The sequence below is a fragment of the Plecotus auritus genome (assembly GCF_963455305.1).
Source record: "Plecotus auritus genome assembly, chromosome: 9".
Taxonomy (NCBI): Eukaryota; Metazoa; Chordata; class Mammalia; order Chiroptera; family Vespertilionidae; genus Plecotus; species Plecotus auritus.
In genome coordinates this window covers 136,603,589-136,626,386 of record NC_137783.1, presented here as the reverse complement: position 1 = coordinate 136,626,386, position 22,798 = coordinate 136,603,589, and the positions used below count along the sequence as shown (strand labels likewise).

Sequence of the window (22,798 nt, the reverse complement as noted above, 5' to 3'; positions counted from 1 at the left end):
TGTGTGTATATATATATATATATATATATATATATTAGAGGCCCGGTACACAAAATTTTGTGCACTGAGGGAGGGTCCTTCACCCAGACCTGCCCCCTCTCACAGTCCGGGAGACCTCAGGGGATGTCCTATTGATGGCTTAGGACCCCCTCCGTGAGAAGCAACTGGCTGATCAGGGCAAGGCGCCACCCCCATCACCCCTTCCCTGCTGCTGCCACTGCTGGCTGCTGCAGCTGCGAGGCCTGAGCCCCGGGCCTCTCAGCCACCAAAGCTTGTGGCTGCCTGAGTCCCGTGTCTCACCATCACCAGCACTCATGGCTGCCTGAACCCATGGCTGCCTGCCCTCGGCCCTCGCATCTGCCACCATGGCTGTGTGCCCTTGGCCCTCACTGCTGCCACCATGGCTGCCTGCCTTTGACCCTCGTAGCCACTGCAACTTTGTCTGGAAGGACGTCGGAAAGACATCTGCTCTAATTAGCATATTACCCTTTTATTAGTATAGATATCCTATCTAATAAAGAGGGCATATGCTAATTGACAATCATGCCCTTACAAAGATGGCAGGCCCACAGACAATAAGGAGGGGATATGCTAATTGACTGCCATGCCCTCAAAGTTAGTTGCGCCCACAGCCACAAGATGGCTGCGCCCAGCTCCCTCAGCCCCACTGGGGTGGCTGGCATGCGGCATGGCCGGGCCTGCCCCCAGGCGGGTCTGGCCACACCGCACACCTGCCTCTCAAGTCCCACAGTCCCCTCAGTCCACCAACCACCCAGGGCTAGCCCAAGGTGCAGGCAAGCCTCTGATGACAGATGCCCAGCCGATGCCCAAGGAGCAGGCAGGCTTCAGAAGTCAGGTGCCTAGCCACCCAGGGCCACCTGAGGCTCAGGTAACAAGGGACGGCTGAGGCTTGAGCAGCCAGCAGTGGCATCAGCTCAGCAGAGGTGTGATGGGGGCATCAGTGTCCCCTGATTGCCAGGTTGCCTCTCGCCCCTGAGGGCTTCGAGGCTGTGAGAGGGGTCAGGCCAGGCTGAGGGACCCCACTCCAGTGCATGAGTTTTCATGCACCAGTTTTCTAGTATATACACACAAACACACACACACACACACACAGACACACACAACATATAAATATCAGGCTTTACTATTTAAAGACCTTCAACTGATTGAATGAGGTGCACCCACATTCTGGAGGGTAATTGGCTGTACTCAAAGTGTATTGATTTAAGTGTTAATCACATCTAAAGAAAATCATCACAGCAACCCTAGACTGATTTTGACCAAAGAACTGGCCACCATAACCTAGCCATCTATATATATAAAAGCCTAAGCAAATGTTATGACTGGATGACAAAATTACTGGATGACCAGCAAGTAGCTATTATGCACACTGACCACCAGGGGACTGACGCTTAATGCAGGAGCTGCCCCCTGGTGGTCAATGTGCTCCCATAGCCAACCTCCTGCGGTCCCTACCCCCAGCCAGCTGGCCCCAATCAGCCCCAATTGGGACTGGGCAGGATGGCCCCAATTGGCCCCGATTGCCGGCCAGGCCGAGGAACCCCACCAGTAAACGAATTTGTGCCCTGGGCCTCTAGTTAGACATAAAAAGTAATCATGAAAGCAGAAAAAAAAAAAAAAGAGAGAAAGTTAATTCAGAGTAAAAGGTAAGAATTTAATGCAAAAACAAACAAATCTAACTCACTGATGAATACAATCAATAAATTCCGCTCCTTGTACTTCGTTAAACTTTCAAATTCTTTAGGAACAATTAAGAAATTGCTTGGCATGTCTTCAGGGAGTGTATCAGACAGTGGGAATAATCTATAAATTGTTCTCACTATTTCATGTCATAAAGCACATCAGGGAAGCATGAGAGAGGCTTCATCAAGGTAAGCAGATAGATATTTTATTTGATGCTGTATTATACCAATATCTGAATAGCATTGGTGACATTTGCAAGATAACAAATGTTCTATGGAAAACCAAACCAAAATATCAGGATTTCTCATTGGCTTCAGTGCCAACTATGCTATTGATGATGCTAGAGAAAAATAGAACTGCTCTCCTTTCAATTCAGATGAATTGTTCAAATATTTTCACAAATATTAAAAAGCATCTTTGAAATGCTAGTGTCATATTGCTCATGTGAAATGTATGTATCATATAAATACTTAATCATATGAATAACAGAAGACAGAACTAAGAGACAAAAAGCCAAACAAAGAGTCAGGAATGGAAAACTAAAATTCTGAAAGAATTATCAAGCTGAACGTATTCAATTTCCAGTGTTATGTCCTTCCAAACCCTGAGTCATTTAGTGCCTCTAGGCTCTTCTTCTCAAAAACATTGTAATAATTATTGGATATTTAAATCAATGTATGAATATGAATTTTTTTTTATAAACTTGATGGGCAAAAAAAGGGTGTTTTCACCTTACATTGAGATGTGAAAAGCAATTTTTGGAGGGTAGAAGATTTTTAAGTGTTACGGTGATGATACAAGTACACTGTGTTCAATTTCCAGTGAAATCTGTCAGAAATCACATATAATTTCTCAGCGAGTATATCTTTAACAATGATAATCTGATAGTAGACAGAGATAGTAAACTATACAAACCTAATTTGATGCTTCCTATAGAAACCTAAAGCTGGTGAGAGAAAGCCCTTCTTCCTTTCCTTATCTTACAGGAAAACCATTATTTACAGATGAAATTTTTTTCTTTAGCCTTTCATTGCACCTAAAAAAAATTAAATTGCTCTTTATTCCATTCATTTACATTTTTCTTAACAGTATTTCAGTCTTTCTGACATAAAATGGTAGGTATTTGGGAACAGGATAGTATATCAGAAACTCACACCAGTATAATAAGGTTTTTTGTGAAAAAAGTGTGAATTTCCCATAAACACATTTAAAATGTGATGCTTTAAATTTTGTATTTTTATATGCTTTCTTATACTTAATTTACTGACTCTTATTTATATTTTCCTTGTAGCCAGAATCAATTGTATTGTTTTCAGTTGTTTAAGAAAATGTATATAACATGTTTTATCCATTATTTATTGGATCTTAGAAGCCATTCTCATTTTATGTTGGCATTACTCCAGTTTTTTTTAAACTGGTGGCATGTCAGGGATATTTATATACATTTTTTAAAATTATAATTATTTATGTCTACGTTAAAAGCTTTTTTATACTATGGAGGAGTCCTTTGTGGCCAGACTTTAACATCATGGAATCCATATGTATATCTTTGAACTTTATCTTGCCAATATACTGTTGTGTAATATAGTGATTTTACACCTATTTTCTTTTTTCAGTAGAGAATGTCTTTATCCAAAGGGAATGTTTACAAAAGTTCATTAAGTAAGACCCATTCCAGTGATCTTCCTTTCTCTCAATTTGCTCAGTTTCCTCATACTAGCTTAGGTTCCACTATGACAAAATATATATTTTATGTCACCAAAATAATAACGTATGTTAGTTATTATGCACCCAGAGAAAAGAAGATATGTCAGGTTTTATGTGAATTTTTATTAAATATTGTAAGTAAGGAAGAAGATCAATTATTCACAATAACAACACATTTATGTTCCACTTGCAGTCAGGGAGTTGGGTCCTGGTGGAAAGAGGCAGGAGTGCACTAGGAACAGTTACCTGGATAAGAGACTACTTGGGCTATTTATAAGCATACTCCAGACAAAGAAGTTATGTCACACAAAAAGAATGTATGTAGACATATGTAAAGGTAATCTATTTCAGCAACATACTGTCTATACTTAAAAATAAAAGTAGACACACAAAATAAAAAAGACATGTATTTGCTATTAGAGAGGTATTTCCAGGTACCATAAATACAATGAAACATTTAATCCTTATTTATCTTCCCAACCATATTATGAAAAATAATTGATTTTGTTGATGTGTATAGAAATTAAGAACACTTAATCATTAGCCCTAAGGACTCCTTAGTATATCCAACAAATGTAAGTATAACAGAGACTTTAACTACCTGTGTATATTTTCCTATACACATACTATCTACTATGATCTTTAAGCATTTCCATAAGATACACATTTGTCCAATATTGGTCTTCTGCTAAATTTGTCATCCTGCATCAACTGTAGACATAATGACTTTAAAACGAATATGTTTTTTTTTAATTCTACCATAAAATGTAATAATATTTATTTGAAACCCTTTTAAAATTAATATTTGTGCATTACAAACAAAATTGCAATGTCTATAATACAGAATACTTACAAATATTTGAACATATGATTATGAAACATAAACATTAATAAATGGCATCTGAAATTGTTGTAGGTAATACCTTAACAGGACAAAGCAATATGAGTTTTAGTAAATTAAATCAAAGAACTGTGTTTTAAATGAAGGGATTCTAAATGTTTCTCCACATAATTGGAATTTGGATTTATAAAATTCTATTATGTAATTAACATAGGTTCATGTCACATTGTATGATTATAATTTAGTAAGTGCAATTATGTAATTGTCATTGCATAAAAGACAACTGAAAAGCTTAACAGTGAACTACAAACCTAATGCCTACAGCCTACAGTTTTCAACATTTTTTATATTAACTGCCTTTTCGTATGTTAAATCTATATTATCCTATCTAATAAAAGGATAATATGCAAATTAACCATCACTCCGTCAAAAACTGGCGGAGCCCATTGCCACAATGTGGCAGCGCCCAGTACCCTCAGCTCCGCTGGAGTCCCCCAGTCCTCGGAGTGCAGCCACTGAGAGTGGCCTGGCAGAATGCTTGCTTCATCGTCCCACCCATGGCCAAAGAGAGGCTCTGAGCCATGGAGAAATTCTGGGCAGCGGGCGCAGAGCGGCCAGGCCATGCAGAGAGCAGAGAAACACAGGTACTGGGCCTAAGCCGTCAGGGCTCCCAGATTGGAGAGGGTGCAGGTTGGGCTGAAGGACCCATGCCCCCATACACGAATTTTGCACACCGGACCTCTAGTTACATATAACAGGGTTTGCCGCCGTTGGACTTACTGGCATTTGGGCCTGTAAAATTTGTTGTTGGGGGTATACACTAATACAGTAGGATAATTAACAACCTTACTAGAGGCCAATCATGTGTGCCAGTAGCACAGCTCCTTCAATTGTGACAACCAAAATGCATCCAATATTACCAAATGTTAGAGGGGGACAAATTTCCCCCTGTGGAAAACACAAAACTCTATCTCCAACGTTATTCTTGTCTCTGTGTTTATTTATGGGAAGTGGATTATTTTAATATAGCCTAACTGGTATACTAGGATTTATTTTACTTGTACCAACTTTGTATAAAAAAAAAAATTTGCTAGATGAAACTACATAAAAGCTGTTGAATATGTGAATGTCTTTATCCAGAATAGGTTTTCTGATAAACCTGGATGGACCTACAAAACCTAACAGTGCTAAAAGAATTCATTCTAATGGGAATCACAGACCACCCTGAGCTGCAGGCCACCTTCTTTGGGGTGTTCCTCATCATCTATGCAGTCTCTGTGGTGGGCAACATGGGCATGATCATCCTCACCAAGACGGACTCCAGGTTTCAGACACCCATGTACTTCTTTCTCAGACATCTAGCTTTCACTGATCTTGGTTATTCAACAGCTGTGGGACCAAAAATGCTAGTACATTTAGCTGTCGATCAACATGCAATCTCATAAAATTGGTGTGCTACCCTACTCACTGTCTTCAATGTGTTTATCACTGGTGAAATTTGTATTCTGTCAGCAATGGCCTATGACTGCTATGTGGCCATCTGTAACCCTCTGCTCGACACAATCATCATGTCACAGAGATTATGTCACTTGCTGGTCGCAATGCCCTTTCTATACAGTGTCTTTTTGTCTTTGCTGATCACCACAAAAATTTTAATTTCATCATTTTGTGGTTGTAATGTCATCAGGCATTTCTACTGTGATTTTCTGCCATTGATATCTTTGCTCTGCTCAGACACAAATGAAATCAAATTGATCATTCTGAGTTTTGCAGTTTTGACTTGGTTTCATCTCTTCTGATAGTCCTTTTGTCTTGCATTCTGATCCTGGTTGCTATCCTCAGGATGAATTCTGCAGAGGGCCGGCACAAGGCTTTCTTTACCTGTGGATCTCACCTGAGAGTCATAGTCATTTTCTATGGGACCCTATTCTTTATGTATGTGCAGCCCAAGTCCAGTCATTCATTGGATACTGATAAAATGGCCTCTTTATTTTACACTTTGGTCATACCCATGCTGAATCCCTTGATTTACAGTTTGAGGAACGAGGAGGTGAAAAATGCCCTAATTAAAACCTTGAGCATGTGTGCAAATAATCTGTTGAAAATTCACTGTAAGATATGGTAACAATTAATATGTATTAGCCAATGTATAGTAAGTTTCATTGCTTTAATCTTGTGTTGTTACCTTCATGAAATTGGCAAGAATCAATGTGTGATAGTATAGAAATAAGAAAAGTATTTATTATTTTCAAACAGAATATATCACTAGTAAATGACTACTTTCTGCTTATACATCAGATATTAACCTATAAATATTCAAAGTAAGATTAGGTGCCATTCCTATATGTTCTCATATGTAACTTTTTTTTTTGCTTCCATTATATATTTATTTTTATAAAACTAGCCTCTATATTATATTCAAAATTACATGGTATAGGCACACAAAAAAATACCTGATATATATAAAAAATACCTGATTATATAAATAGGTTGATTCAATGAAATATACTTACATTGGTAAGAGTAATTAGCAAAATTTATCTATTTATGGAGCAAAGACTAAATCAGAATATAGGCAGAATGAGAAGTAAGCTATATAATATGATGGATGGTATTGAGCAATATAAAAATGTAATAGAACAAGCAGCCAGGATAGACTTTAAATTTTAAAGTTGTCAGTAGGGTGACATTTAAATAAACACTTGAAGATATGAGTGAGTGGACTGTATGGCTATCTAGGAGAAGACCATATCACAGAGAGAGAAGTGTAAATGCAAGAGTTCTTAAATGACAATATTGTTGTTCTATTATGGAACATCAGAATGAAAGGTGGCTGAAGAATAAAATGTGATTAGGGAATAGAAGAGGTGATAATAAACTTGTAACATAAGTTGACCTTGTAGGACTATATAGACCATTGTAAAACTTGCCCTTTCTTCTGGTTGATAAAAGGACCCTGAGGATTTTGAGCCAATGAGTGATTAAATTAATCCTATATTAAACTAGTGGTCTGTTGCATGAAATTCATGCACAGAGTGGGGGTTCCCTCAGCCCAGCCTGCACCCTTTCCAATTGCGGACCCCTTGGGGGATATCTGACTGCTGGCAGTCAGACATCCCTCTCACAATATGGGCCTGCTGGCTCCTAACTGCTCACCTGCCTGCCCGCGTGATTGCCCCTAACTGCCTCTGCCTGCCTTCCTGATTGCCCCTAACCCAGCGGTGGGCAAACTTTTTGACTCGAGGGCCACAATGGGTTCTTAAACTGGACCGGTTTGCCGGAACAAAAGCATGGATGGAGTGTTTGTGTGAACTAATATAAATTCAAAGTAAAGGAGCGGAGGGGAGAGCAAGAGAACCCTCCGCTCTTTCTGCACCGCGGGCCGGATAGAACAGCCGAATGGGCCAGATCTGGCCCGCGGGCCGTAGTTTGCCCACGGCTGCCCTAACCCCTCTGCTTGCCTGCCTGATTGTCCTTAACCTCTCTGCCTGTCTGCCAGATTGCTCCTAACTGCCCTCACCTGGCTGATCTTGCCCCCAACAGCACTCCCTTGCTGGCCTGAAGTCCCCCCCAACTGCCCTTCCGTGCTGGCCTGATCTCGCCCACAACTGCCCTCCCCTGCTGGCCTGATCTTGCCCCCAATGGCCCTCCCCTGCCAGCCTGATCTCCCTCACCTGCCCTCCCCTGCTGTCCTGGTTGCCCCCAACTGCCCTCCCCTGCTGGCCTGATCTCAGCCCCAACCACCCTCCTCTGTTGGCCAATTTGGTTCTGATTGGTCAGTTTCTATGCCCAGTGTCACTTCACCCAGATATGGTTCTGATTGGTTGGTTTCTATGCCAGTTAGGTCTCTGGGGCTATCAATGGGGCCTGATCAGAAAGGTGGGGCTGATCAGCAGTCCTAGTGGAGGCCTGGATAGAAATGGAGGTGTGGCTGCTGGCTGGCCCGAAGAGAAAGAGAGAGGCAAATGCTGATCAATAGCTGCCACACAGGCTGTGGATCAGACACTTCTTCTCTCTTCAGGCCTCTCTCTGGGCATGATTCATAGCCCCCTTCAGCAGTCAGTGCTGGGTCACCATGCCTGCAGTTGCAGTAGTCAGTGCTGGGTGTGCTGACAGCAGGACTGACTTCATGGTTGTGGAGCCTCCAGTCCTGACAGACCCAGGGTTTTTATATATTAGGATGACAAGTTAGACCTCTGTACAAACAATAGATTGTAGGATACTAGAAAAGGAAATGGGAAATGCTGAGGGAGTTCATTTAGTTGTGATAATTGGGAGAGGATAGAAACTTAAGCCACGGCAGAAAGAGTCAGAGGATAAGAAATGAGTAGATTCTTAACATATTTTTTTAAGAAGAACAATAATATTTCTACATATGGATGGGGTTTGTTAGAGGCTTGAAAAAATAGTAATTATTTTTAAAGAATGGAAAAACTAGTTCCAGAGCTCACCTAAGATATGCTGAATACTCTTTTTTGTTTCCAACTAATAGGACTGGACTTACCTTTCTATTAAAACAAGAACAAACACAAGATGAAGAAATAATAGTTTTCTTTTTTCTTAATATATTTTTATTGCTTTTTTTTTTTTTTACAGAGAGTAAGGGAGAGGGATAGAGAGCTAGAAACATCTATGAGAGAGAAACATCGATCAGCTGCATCCTGCACACCTCCTACTGGGGATGTGCCCGCAACCCAGGTACATGCCCTTGACCGGAATCGAACCTGGGACCCTTCAGTCCGCAAGCCGACCGTCTATCCACTGAGCCAAACCGGATAGGGCAAGAAATAATAGTTTTCAAAATAATTATATTAGGCAACAAAACAGTTTCCCTGAGAGATGAAGAATAAGGGAGGTGAACTATGATTACCCATATTTCCTTTCTTATGAGAGTTTCTAGGCTTTGACAAAAGGTCAAAACCTAGAAGAACCTGATGAGGCAGAGTTGACAGTCCAGTGAGACCAGGCAGCTAGAGTTCACAAAACAGAGTACTAAAGTCCAGTGGTTTCACAGAGAAAGGAAAGTGGGCATCTGCAGATAATCTTTCTCAATTATTCAAGGGATGACTGATCAGCACATGCAAGTAGAAACTCCCCAAGGCTAAAGAAAGAATCATATTGATATGGAATTTTTGGACTAGAACCCGGATTCTTTGTCCACTGGAGTCGAAGAATGAATCCAGGGATAGAAAGTGGTATAGCAAAGGTTGAGATTTATTGAAGAACAAGTACAGACTCCCATATGGGGAGAGGGAAAGAGTCCCAAAGAATGGACTCCCAAGTGGGAAGGGGGAACAGATCCCACTGAGTTCCTTTTCTCTAAGGCTTATAAAGACTGCAGATCTTGGTGCCTTGATATCCATTCTGATTGGTCAATATTCCCTTTCGAATTGGTTACTATAGTAATTCCTGAGACCCTTCTCCCTTATTGTCCTCCTATTCCTTCTGGGCATTCTTCCTTCTTTATTTTGTAAATATAGACCTTTTTTGGCTACTACCAGTTCCCTTGTCTTATGGAAATATACCTGTTGCTGCTCCCTTGTCTTATGGAAATGTAACTGCACCTGGTTTTCTTGTGTTAAGGAAATGTACCTTCTCCAAATGTGTAGCCTTAGGTTTTTTCCCATGGACCCAATTCTAAAAATTCCCTAAACATACCTATATCCCCCTAAAATGCTTGTTTCAATATGAAAAAATTAAAGATAGCAGTACTCAGAACTCAAACAGAGGCAGGAACTGTGACAATTTGTTACATAGAGTAGAAAAACTCATAATTCATGGGGTTTTATGTAGAGTACCAAGAAGGTCTTACTCCTTGTCTCAAGTAGATCCCAGGAAAGGATCTGGGTTGTTTATCTAAGGCGTCCCTGGTGATAAACTTCAACCATGCCAGTGTGGGACATTCAAGTCCTTGCTAGAGAAGAGGCTACTTTATGCAAGCAGGACCAAGGGCAGTCTTAGGACCAAAAAGATCAGAAGCTTAAATTTAAATTTTAAGTGTACGCAAAATAATTCAGTTAACTGCTGGAGGAATTACACCACATGAAACATATGCAATTGCAAATCACACAGCACTTTATTACTCACATAATTCCTGATGCTGTAGGTACAGGCTTAAATGGGGATCCCGGGGGTGCTATCCTCTGGGGTCCGGTAGCTGAGCCGGTCTGGTCCGGATGTAGGGGGCTGGCGTTCCTCACCTGAGAGCTTGGTGGCATCTCAATTGGGAGTTACTAGCCATTCTTCTGTCATCAGGCAGGAAGAGGAGCATGGAGTGTGTTGCTTGCCAGACTGACAGAAGGACATGCCTTTGTGGCTGTCTTGACAGGTGAGCACTGGGCTGATCAGGATGCCCATTTTAAAGCTTGTATCACATTTTCAGCAGTCCAGGTGGCTATCAATGAATTAAGTCAATGCACACAAGTTTATCTCAAACAGGGCGAGGGGCTACATGTGGTTATCTAGGGAGAGTACATCACTCACTCAAGTGGTTATCTTGACAAGTCACTCTGAGTTATTTACTGAAGTTCAAATCCTTATCTATGAGGAACACAGGCTTCAGGGCAGTGGGGAATGTGTCCTTATTATCACACTTTAAGTTTCAAGGAAAGTTAATTTAAACGTTTTAAAACTTTCTTAATATTTTTTGGGCATTTTAAAAGAATTTTTAAATATTTCTATGTATTACTATGACACTCCTGAAAGGAGATAGATGATGATAGATAGATAGATGATAGTTAGATAGATGATAGATAGATAGATAGATAGATAGATAGATAGATAGATAGATATCCTATATAATAAAGAGGTAATATGCAAATTGACCATCACTCCAACACATAAGATGGTCAACCCCATGTGGTCAAAGATAGCCGCCCCCATGTGGATACAAAATGCCCGCCACAAGATAGCCAGCACGGGATGGCAGTTATGGGCGATCAGGCCAGCAGGGGAGGGCAGTTGAGAGGGCCAGGCCTGCAAGGGAGGGCAGTTGGAGGCAACCGCACCTGCAGGGGAGGGCAGTTGTGGGGGATCAGACCTGCAGAGGAGGAAAGTTGGGGGGGACTAGGCCAGCAGGGGAGAGCTGTTAGGGGTGACCAAGCCGGCAGGGGAGGGCAGTTAGGGGTGACTGGGCCTGGCATTTGGGAACAACCAAGCCTGCAGGAGAGGTCAGTTTGGAATGACCAGGCTGGCAAGGGAAGTTAGGGGTGACCAGACCTGCAGGGAAGGGCTATTGGGGGTGACCAGGCCTGCATGGGAGGACTATTGTGGGGAACCAGACCTGCAGGGGAGGGCAGTTAGGAGTAACCAGGCTGTCAAGGGAGAGCAGTTAGGGGTGACCAGGCCAGCAGGGGAGGGCAGTTAAGGGCAACCAGGCTTGCAAGGGAGGGAAGTTAGGGGTGACTAGGCCTACAGGGGAGGGCAGTTGGGGCCGATCAGGTCAGCAGGGGAGGGCTGTTAGAGGCTACCAGGCTGTCAAGGGAGGGCATTTAGGGGTGACCGGGACAGCAGGGGAGGGCAATTGGGGGCAACCAGGCCTACAGTGGAAGACAGTTAGGGGCGACCAGGCCAGCAGGAGAGGGCAGTTAGGGGTGACCAGGCCGTCAGGGGAGGGCAGTTGGGGGCGACCAGGCCAGCAGGTGAGGGCAGTTAGGGGTGCCCAGGCTTGCAGGGAAGGGCAGTTGGGGGTTACTAGCCCTGCAGGGGAGGGCAGTTGGGGGTCACCAGGCCTTCAGGGGAGGGCAGTTAGGGGTGACCAGGCTGGAAAGGGAGGGCAGTTAGGGGTGACCAGGCCTGCAGGGGAGGGTAGATTGGGTTGACCGGGTGGTAGGAAGGGCAGTTAGGGGCATTCGGGCCAGCAGGGGAGCAGTTAGGCATCGATCTGACTGGCAGGGGAGCAGGTAGGAGGTGATCAGGCTAGCAGGCAAAAGCGATTAGGGGCTAACCATCAGGCAGGCAAGCAGGCAAGTGGTTGGCAGCTAGCTTTCCTGTATTGTGAGAGGGATGTTCGACTGCCCATTTAGGCCCTATACCACCAGGATCGGGCCTATACTGGCAGTCAAACATCCCTACTGGGGTCCCAGATTTGAAAGGGTGCCGGCTGGGCTGAGGGACACACACACCCCCACCTCGTGCATGAATTTTGTGCAACGGGCCTCTAGTAGATATATACATGTCTATTAAATGAGGCTCACACACATTCTGGATGGTAATTAGCTATACTCAAAGTGTATTGATTTAAGTGTTTATCACATCTGAAGAAAATCTTCACTGCAACCCTAGACTGATTTTTGACCAAAGAACTGGCCACCTTAACCTAGTCATTAGACATAAAAAATAATCATCAAAGCAGAAAAAAAAAAAAAGACAGAAAACTAATCTGGATTAAAAGGTAAGAATTTAATACAAAAACAAACAAATCTAACTCACTGATGAATAAAATTCCCTTCTTGTATTTTGTTAAACTTGCAAATTCTTTAGGGACAATTAGAAAATTGCTTGGCATATCTTCAGGGAGTGTATCAGACAGTGGGAATAATCTATAAATTGTTCTCACTATTTCATGTCATGAAGAATACCAGGAAAGCATGAGAAGGTTCATCACAGGTAAGCAGATAGATATTTTATGTGATGCTGTATTATACCAATATCTGAATAGCATTGGTGACATTTGCAAGATAACAACTTTTTCTATGGAAAACCAAATTAAAATATCAGGACTTCTGATTGGCTTCAGTGCATAGTATGCTATTGATAATGTATGAGAAAAATAGAACTGCTCTCCTTTCAATTCAGATGAATTGTTCAAATATTTTCACAAGTGCTAAAAAGCATCTTTGAAATGCTAGTGTCATATTGCTCATGTGAAATGTATGTATCATATAAATACTTAATCATATGAATAACAGAAGACAGAACTAAGAGACAAAAAGCCAAACAAAGAGTCAGGAATGGAAAACTAAAAATTCTGACAGAATTATCAAGCTGAACGTATTCAATTTCCAGTGTAATGTCCTTCCAAACCCCGAGTCATTTAGTGCCTCTAGGCTCTTCTTCTTAAAAATATTGTAATAATTAGGGGATATTTAAATCAATGTATTAATGTGAATTTTTTCTGATAAACTTGATGGGCAAAAAGGGTGTTTTCACCTTACATTGAGATGTGAAAAGTAATTTTTGGAGGGTAGAAGATTTTAAAGTTTTATACTGATGGTACAAGTACACTGTGTTCAATTTCCAGTGAAATCTGTCAGAAATCACATATAATTTCTCAGCGAGTATATCTTTAACAATGATAAAATGATAGTCGACAATGATAGTAAACTATACAAACCTAATTTGACGCTTCCTGTAGAAACCTAAAGCTGGTGAGAGAAAGCCCTTCTTCCTTTCCTTATCTTACAGGAAAACCATTATTTACAGATGTAATTTTTTTTCTTTAGCCTTTCATTGCAACTAAAAAAATTATATTGTTTCTTATTCCATTCATTTACATTTTTCTTAACAGTATTTCAGTCTTTCTGACATAAAATGGTAGGTATTTGGGAACAGGATGGTATATCAGAAGCTCACACAGGTAAGCAATGATTTATGTGAAAAAAATGTGGATTTCCTATAAACACATTTAAAATGTAATGCTTTAAATTTTGTATTTTTCTATATGCTTTCTTATACCTAATTTACTGACTCTTATTTATATTTTCCTTGTAGCCAGAATCAATTCTATTGTTTTCGTTTTTTTAAAGAAAATGTATACAACATGTTTTATCCATTATATATTGGATCTTAGAAGCCATCCTTATTTTACTTTGGCATTACTCTAGTATTTTTTTAAACTGGTGGCATGTCATGGGTATTTCTAAATATATTTTTAATGATAATTATTTATGTCTACATTAAAAGCTTTTTTTATACTATGGAGGAGTCCTTTGTGGCCAGACTTTAACATCATGGAATCCATATATATATATCTTTGGACTTTATCTTGCCAATATACTGTTGTTTAATATAATAATTTTACACCTGTTTTTTTTTTTTTCAGTAGAGAATGTTTTTATCCAATGGGAATATTTATAAAAGTTCATTACATAAGACCAATTCCAGTGATCTTCCTTTCTCTCAATTTGCTCAGTTTCTTCCTACTATCTTAGGTACCACTATGACAAAAATATACATTTTAAGTCACCAAAATAATAAAGTATGTTAGTTATAATGCACCCAGAGAAAAGAAGATATGTCAGGTTTTATGTGAATTTTTATTAAATATTGTAAGTAAGGAAGAAGATCAATTATTCATAATAACAACACATTTATGTTCCACTTGCAGTCAGGGAGTTGGGTCCTGGTGGAAAGAGGCAGGAGTTCACTAGGAACAGTTACCTGGATAATAGACTACTTGGGCTCTTTTTCTTTTATATATATATATTTTATTGATTTTTTGCAGAGGGGAAGGGTGAGTGATAGAGAGTTAGAAACATCAATGAGAGAGAAACACTGATCAGCTAGCTGCCTACTACACACTCCCTACTGGGTATGTGCCTGCTACCAAGGTACATACCCTTGACCAGAATCAAACCCGGGACCCTGGAGTCCGCAGGCCGATGCTCTATCCACTGAGCCAAACAGGTTAGGGCTACTCAGGCTCTTTATCAGCATACTCCAGACAAAGAAGTTATGTCACACAAAAAGAATGTATGTAGACATATGTAAAGGTAATCTATTTCAGCAACATACTGTCTATACTTAAAAATAAAAGTAGACACACAAAATAAAAATGACATCTATTTGCTATTAGAAGGATATTTCCGGGTACCATAAATACAATGAAACATTTAATTCTTATTTATCTTCCCAACCATATTATGAAGAATAATTGGTTTTGTTGATGTGTATAGAAATTAAGAACACTTACATCATTAGCCCTAAGGACTCCTTAGTATATCCAACAAATGTAAGTATAACAGAGACTTTAACTACCTGTGTATATTTTTCTATACACAGAATATCTACTATGATCTTTAAGAGTTTCCAGAAGATACACATTTGTCCAATATCGGTCTTGTGCTAAATTTGTCATCCTGTATCAACTGTAGACATAATGGATTAAAAAGAACATGTTTTTTTTTAATCTACCATAAAATATAATAATATTTATTTTAACATTTTAAAATTAATATTTGTGTATTATAAACAAAATTGCAATGTCTATATTATTGAATACTTATAAATATTTGAATATAGGATTATGAAACTTAAACATTAATAAATGACACCTGAAATTGTTGTAGGCGATACTTTAGCATGACAAATCAATATGACTTTTAGTAGATTAAATGAAAGGAATATGTCTAAAATGAGGGGATTCCAAAAGTTTCTACAAATAATTGGAATTTGGATTTATAAAATTCTATTATGTAATTAACATAGGTTCATGTCACATAGTGTGATTATAATTTGATAAGTGCAATTATGTAATTATCATTGCATAAAAGACAACAGAAAAGCTTAACAATGAACTACAAACCTAATGCCTACAGTTTTCAACATTTTTTATATTCACTGACTTTTTCTATGTTTATACCTATATCATTACATATGACAGGGTTTGCCACCATTGGACTTACTGGCATTTGGGGCTGTAAAATTCTTTGTTGGGGGTATACACTAACACAGTAGGATAATTAGCAACCTCACTAGACGCCATCCATGTGTTCCAGTAGCACAGATCCTTCAGGTGTGACAACCGAAATGCTTCTAATATTATCAAATGTTAGAGGGGGACAAATTTCCCCCTGTGGAAAACACAAAACTCTATCTCCAACTTTATTCTTGTCTCTGTTTTTATTTGTGGGAAGTGGATTATTTTAATATAGCTTAACTGGTATACTAGGATTTATTTTATTTATACCAACTTTGTATACAAAAAAAAAATGCTAGATGATACTACATAAAAGCTGTTGAATATGTGAATGTCTTTATCCAGAATAGGTTTTCTGATAAACCTGGATGGACCAACAAAATCTAACAGTACTAAAAGAATTCATTCTAATGGGAATCACAGACCACCCTGAGCTGCAGGCCACCTTCTTTGGGGTGTTCCTCATCATCTATGCAGTCTCCGTGGTGGGCAACGCGGGCATGATCATCCTCACCAAGATGGACTCCAGGTTTCAGACACCCATGTACTTCTTTCTCAGACACCTGGCTTTCACTGATCTTGGTTATTCAACAGCTGTGGGACAAAAAATGTTGGCAAACATTGTAACAAAACAAAAGGCTATTCCTTACAATTGGTGCGCAGCCCAGCTAGCATTCTTCATCTTGTTTATCATTGGTGAACTTTTCATTCTGTCAGCAATGGCCTATGACCGCTATGTGGCCATCTGTAACCCTCTACTCTACACAGTCATCATGTCACCACGGGTATGCTGGGCTCTGGAAGTAGTCCCATATCTCCACAGTGCTTTTCTCTCTCTGATAACCACCATAAAGATTTTTATTTCATCTTTCTGTGGCCATAATATCATTAATCATTTCTATTGTGACAGTCTTCCATTGCTGACACTGCCATGCTCAAGCACACGTGAAATTGAGTTGATAATACTGATCTTTTCAGTGTTTAATTTGGTTTCATCTCTTCTGGTAGTCCTTGTGTCCTACCTACTGATCCTCCTGGCCATCCTCAAGATGCACTGTGCAGAGGGCAGGCACAAGGCCTTCTCCACCTGTGTATCTCATCTGACAGTGGTGGTTGTATTCTATGCAACTCTGTCTTTCATGTATATGTAGCCCAAGTCCAGTCATTCCTTTGACAGTGATAAAATGCCTCTGTGTTTTATACTTTGATCATACCCATGCTGAACCCCCTGATCTACAGCTTGAGAAACAAAGAAGTGAAAGGTGCCCTGCATAGCCTATGGAAAAACCTGAACAAACACCCCAGGTAAAGTTCAGTATCAAATGTATATACCATAAATTAGGTTATAGAAGCTGTTTATGATGTATGATAAGCCTTGGAAAGCAGTGATGTTTAATAGGCCTGGGAAACTAGAATTTTTTGTTGTTGTTGTTATCCACTTGTAAATGTTCACCTAATAACAATTGTTCTCATATCAGCTGCAGGTTGGTACAATATCTGCAAATCAACAAATGTGACACACTATGTAAATAAAATGAAGCATAAAAATCACATGATGATATCAATAGATGCAGAAAAAATATTTGATAAAATCCAGCACCCATTTATGATAAACACTCTCAGCAAACTCGGGATAGAGTGAAGATATCTCATCATAATAAAGGCCATATATGGGAAACCATAGTCAACATCATATTCAATGGGCAAAAGGTGCAAGCATTTCCCTTCAGATCAGGAACAAGAAAGGGATGTCCACTTTCACCAATCTTATTCAACTCATTACTAGAAGGCCTAGCCACAGCAATCAGACAAGAAGAAATAAAAGGCATTCAAATTGGAAAGGTAGAAGTAAAATTGTCATTATCTGCATATGATATCATACTGTATATAAGGAACCCTAAAGATTCCACCAGAAACCTACTAGAACTGATAAATGAATGTAGTAAAGTAGCAGGATGCAAAATAAATATCCAGAAATCAATTGCATTTTTATATACCAATTATGAACTATCAGAAAGGGAAACTAAAAATAATTCCATTTATGATTGCTTCAAACAGAACAAAATACAAGGAATTAATTTAACCAGTGATGTAAAGAGGCCTGTACTCTAAAAATCATAAGGCACTGAAGAAAGAAATTTAAGAACGTACAAATAGGTGGAAACATATACTGTGTTCATAGGTAGGAAGAATTAACATCATTAAAATATCCATAATACCCAATCTAGATTCAACACAATTCCTATCAAGATATCAATGGTGTATTTCACAGAACTAGAACACATATTCCAAAAATGTATAGAGAGCCACTAAAGACCCCGAAAAACACAGTGATCTTGAGAAAGAACAAAGTTGGAAGAATCAGGCTACATAATATCGAATTATTACAAGGCCATAGTTATCAAAATAGCATGGTATTAGCATAAAAACAGACGTTAATTTTCTATATACTAATAAACACAAGTAAAATTGTTTTAAACTGTCAATTACATAGAACAATCTGTAAAATCTTAAGGAAAAATCAAATGAATGCTTTGCATAACTTTATTGCTAGAAACTACAAAAACATTACCAAGTTAATAAAGAAAACATAAGTGTAGCAATATGTCATGTCCATTGGTTGGCAGAAATAAATGTGATGAGGTTAATACAATACTCCCTAAATTTTTCCATTGGTTAATGCAGTAACAATAAAAATTTTAGTACTTTTTTAATACTTGAGTTGATATCAAATGTATGTGGAAATGCAAGTGTTCTGGAATAGTCAGGCAATATGTTAGAAGAAAGAATATGAGGGATTTCCAATAAAAGACACCAATACTTTAAATAAAACTAGATTATTTTTCAGATTTAACCCATTTTTAATACCTTAATCAATAAAGAAAAAACTAAATTATTTTTAAATTGTTTCATCAGTGCACATATGAATAGAAAGACCAATAAAATGAATAAAAATAAAGTGTAAAAATAGACTCACATTTGTAACTTCACTTGATTTAAGCAAAAGCTGCACTGCAATGTAGACAAAATAAAGAGTTTCTTAGTAAATAGGTTTCCTATGTTAGTCATTTGCTTGTATCATGTGTAAAAATTAATTGAGGTATATTATGAATATACATGTGAAAACTAAAACCATGAAATGTCTTGAAAAAAAAGTGAAATAATACCTTGCAAAGATTTCATAAAGAGGGTACAAAATATAATAACACTAAAATATATAAATATCACTCTAACTAAAATAAAAACTTGTAATTTGGGAGATTATACCGTTATCAGAGATAACATTGGCAAATATGTTCTCCCATGCAGTGGGCTTTCTTGTTGTTTTGTTGATGGTTTCTTTCGCTGTGCGGAAGCTTTTTATTTTGATATAGTCCCATTTGTTTATTTTCTCCTTAGTTTCATTGTCCTAGGAGTTGTATTGGTAAAGACATTGTTACAACAAATGTGTGCTATTTTGCTGCCTATGGCTACTCCAACATTTATAGGAAACTCATACAACTTAACAAAAGGAAGATAAACAATCCAATCCAAAAATGGGCAAAGGACCTAAATAGACACTTTTTAAAAGATGACATACAGGAGGCCGAGAGACATATGAAAACATGCTCAAAGTCACTAATCATCTGAGAGATACAAATCAAAACAAGGAGGTACCATCTCACATCTGTCAGAACGGCTATCATCAACAAATCAACAAATGACAAGTGTTGGCGAGGATGCAGAGAAAAAGGAACCCTCGTGCATTGCTGGTGGGAATGCAGACTGGTGCAGCCACTGTGGAAAACAGTATGGTGTTTCCTCAAAAAATTAAAAATGGAACTTCCATTTGACCCAGTAATCCCACTTCTCGGAATATATCCCAAGTAAACAGAAACACCAATGAGAAATGATATATGCGCCCCTATGCTCATACCAGCACAATTTACAATAGCTAAGATTTGGAAACAGCTTAAATGCCCATCAGCAGATAAGTTCATTAGAAAGCTGTGGTACATCTACACAATGGAATACGACACTGCTATAAAAAAGAAGGAATTTTTATCATCAGCAACAGCATGGATGGAAGTGGAGAGCATTATGCCAAGCGAAATAAGCCAGTCAGAGAAAGATAAATATCACATGATCTCACTCATGTGTGGAATAAAATGAACAACATAAACTGATGAACAAAAATAGAACCAGAGTCATAGAAGCATTGAACAGGCTGCCCAACCTTTGAGGGAAGGGTTGAGGGGGTAAGGTATCACCAAAGGTCTTTTATGCATGCATATGAACATAACCAATGGATACAGAAAGGGGGGGTGGTGAGGGCGTGTGCTGGGGAATGGGGGTGGCCGGGGAGAGGTCAATGGGGGAAAGGGAGACATGTAATACTTTAAACAATAAAGAATTTAAATTAAAAAAACAACAACTTGTATTTATAAAAATATAGCATACAAAGAATGAAAGAACCTGATTGAAAACCATGTATCCCATGAAGTACAGATATCAGTCATTTGTAAAATAACAAAAACTTGCCTAACTCCTAAAAGCAGTAAACCTTTTGGAAGCAAAGAGAGGGGCAGGGTGGCAGCAAATACACCTGAAGAAATCCTTCACAAAAGAGGATATCAAAGCAGTGAAAAGACACATCAATGTTTTTCTCCAAATCATTAATCATTAGACAAATCCAAGTATGACTATACTGTGATATCGCTAGCTACCCTTTAGGATGGCTAAAATTCAAAAGTTTGAACTACATTTCCAAACGTTGATGAGAATGTGAAAACTAGAATGATTTTACTTCGAGAGAGTAAGTTGCTATAAACACTGAGGAAAAATAAGGCAGTAAAAACTAAAATTTAGTATGTATATTCTCAATAATGCAGCAATTTTATTACTGAGTAACCATGCCCACAGGAGGGTAGGTAATAGCATGTTCTGGTATATGTAATTATTAGAGATGTTAAATTTTAAAAATCCAGATGCTTGGGGTAAACATATCATGGACCCTGAAAAGAAAGCTTCCTTTAATATGAACCCTAATAAGGGAGTTTTTCTGCTGAGCTGGACTCCCCCATGGTCAACTGAGGGCTTAAATTTATGAATAATAAGAGTCTAGCAGCCATTTCCAATAGGAAATGCCCAAGTACTCAGTATACCAAGAACAACCTCAGAAGAAACTCTTGGCTTCCCACACTATGTCCCGCTTTTTTATGCCATCTGGGTCCATCACGGAAGGGAAGCCCTGGTTTTGCCTTTTGACCAATAGCCTGAGACATGCCTGCTTTAATCAGAACTACCTATATTATATGCTCATTTACATTTTTGTGGACCAATTAGAAATATATAATTTGAAAACCTCACTTACAGGAGACCAAAACAGGAACTATGGATGAGAAAATTAATTCTCTGTAAAATGTGCCTTCTTTGGACAATATAGGTTGCTACCTGAATCTGTGTCTCCTAGGATGCACAAATAAGTGCTTTTATTCCTTTTTGACTCTGGTTTCATCTCTTCTGATAGTCCTTTTGTCTTACATTCTGATCCTGGTTGCTATCCTCAGGATGAATTCTGCAGAGGGCCGGCACAAGGCTTTCTTTACCTGTGGATCTCACCTGAGAGTCATAGTCATTTTCTATGGGACCCTATTCTTTATGTATGTGCAGCCCAGTCCAGTCATTCACTGGATACTGATAAAATGGCCTCTTTATTTTACACTTTGGTCATACCCATGCTGAATCCCTTGATTTACAGTTTCAGGAACAAGGAGGTGAAAAATGCCCTAACTAAAACCTTGAGCATGTGTGCAAATAATCTGTTGAAAATTCACTGTAAGATATGATAACAATTAATATGTATTAGCCAATGTATAGTAAGTTTCATTGCTTTAATCTTGTGTTGTTACCTTCATGAAATTGGCAAGAATCAATGTGTGATAGTATAGAAATAAGAAAAGTATTTATTATTTTCAAACAGAATATATCACTAGTAAATGACTACTTTCTGCTTATACATCAGATATTAACCTATAAATATTCAAAGTAAGATTAGGTGCCATTCCTATATGTTCTCATATGTAGCTTTTTTTTTTGCTTCCATTATATATTTATTTTTATAAAACTAGCCTCTATATTATATTCAAAATTACATGGTATAGGCACGCAAAAAAATACCTGATTATATAAATAGGTTGATTCAATGAAATATACTTACATTGTTAAGAGTAATAAGCAAAATTTATCTATTTATGGAGCTAAGACTAAATCAGTATATAGGCAGAAGGAGAAGTAAGCTATATAATATGATAGATGGTATTGAGCAATATAAAAATGTAATAGAACAAGCAGCCAGGATAGACTTTAAATTTTAAGGTTGTCAGTAGGGTGACATTTAAATAAACACTTGAAGATATGAGTGAGTGCGGTATATGGCTATCTAGGAGAAGACCATATCACAGAGAGAGAAGTGTAAATGCAAGAGTTCTTAAATGACAATATTGTTGTTGTATTATGAAACATCAGAATGAAAGGTGGCTGAAGAATAAAATGTGATTAGGGAATAGAAGAGGTGATAATAAACTTGTAATAGAAGTTGACCTTGTAGGACTATATAGACCATTGTAAAACTTGCCCTTTTCTTCTGGTTGATAAAAGGACCCTGAGGATTTTGAGCCAATGAGTGATTAAATTAATCCTATATTAAACTAGTGGACTGTTGCATGAAATTCATGCACGGAGCAGGGGTTCCCTCAGCCCAGCCTGCACCCTTTCCAATTGCTGACCTCTTGGGGGATATCTGACTGCTGGCAGTCAGACATCCCTCTCACAATATGGGACTGCTGGTTCCTAACCGCTCACCTGCCTGTCTGCGTGATTGCCCCTAACTGCCTCTGCCTACCTTCCTGATTGCCCCTAACCCCTCT

General features: G+C 38.8%; 1 protein-coding gene and 1 pseudogene across 2 annotated transcripts; both read left to right on the top strand.

Annotated features, from left to right (window-relative positions):
• Nucleotides 1-5,415: 5,415 nt before the first annotated feature.
• On the top strand, nt 5,416-6,377 carry LOC308233750 (olfactory receptor 8K3-like; annotated as a pseudogene). The gene has a single exon. The product of its transcript is annotated as an olfactory receptor 8K3-like (transcript).
• A 9,881-nt stretch (nt 6,378-16,258) lies between these two features.
• LOC308233748 (olfactory receptor 8K3-like) lies at nt 16,259-21,718 on the top strand (the record flags this gene model as incomplete). The annotated part of the gene is given in 3 exon segments (XM_080640695.1): nt 16,259-16,938; nt 21,440-21,543; nt 21,546-21,718. Coding segments are annotated over 3 exon segments (957 nt in total).
• Nucleotides 21,719-22,798: the final 1,080 nt, after the last annotated feature.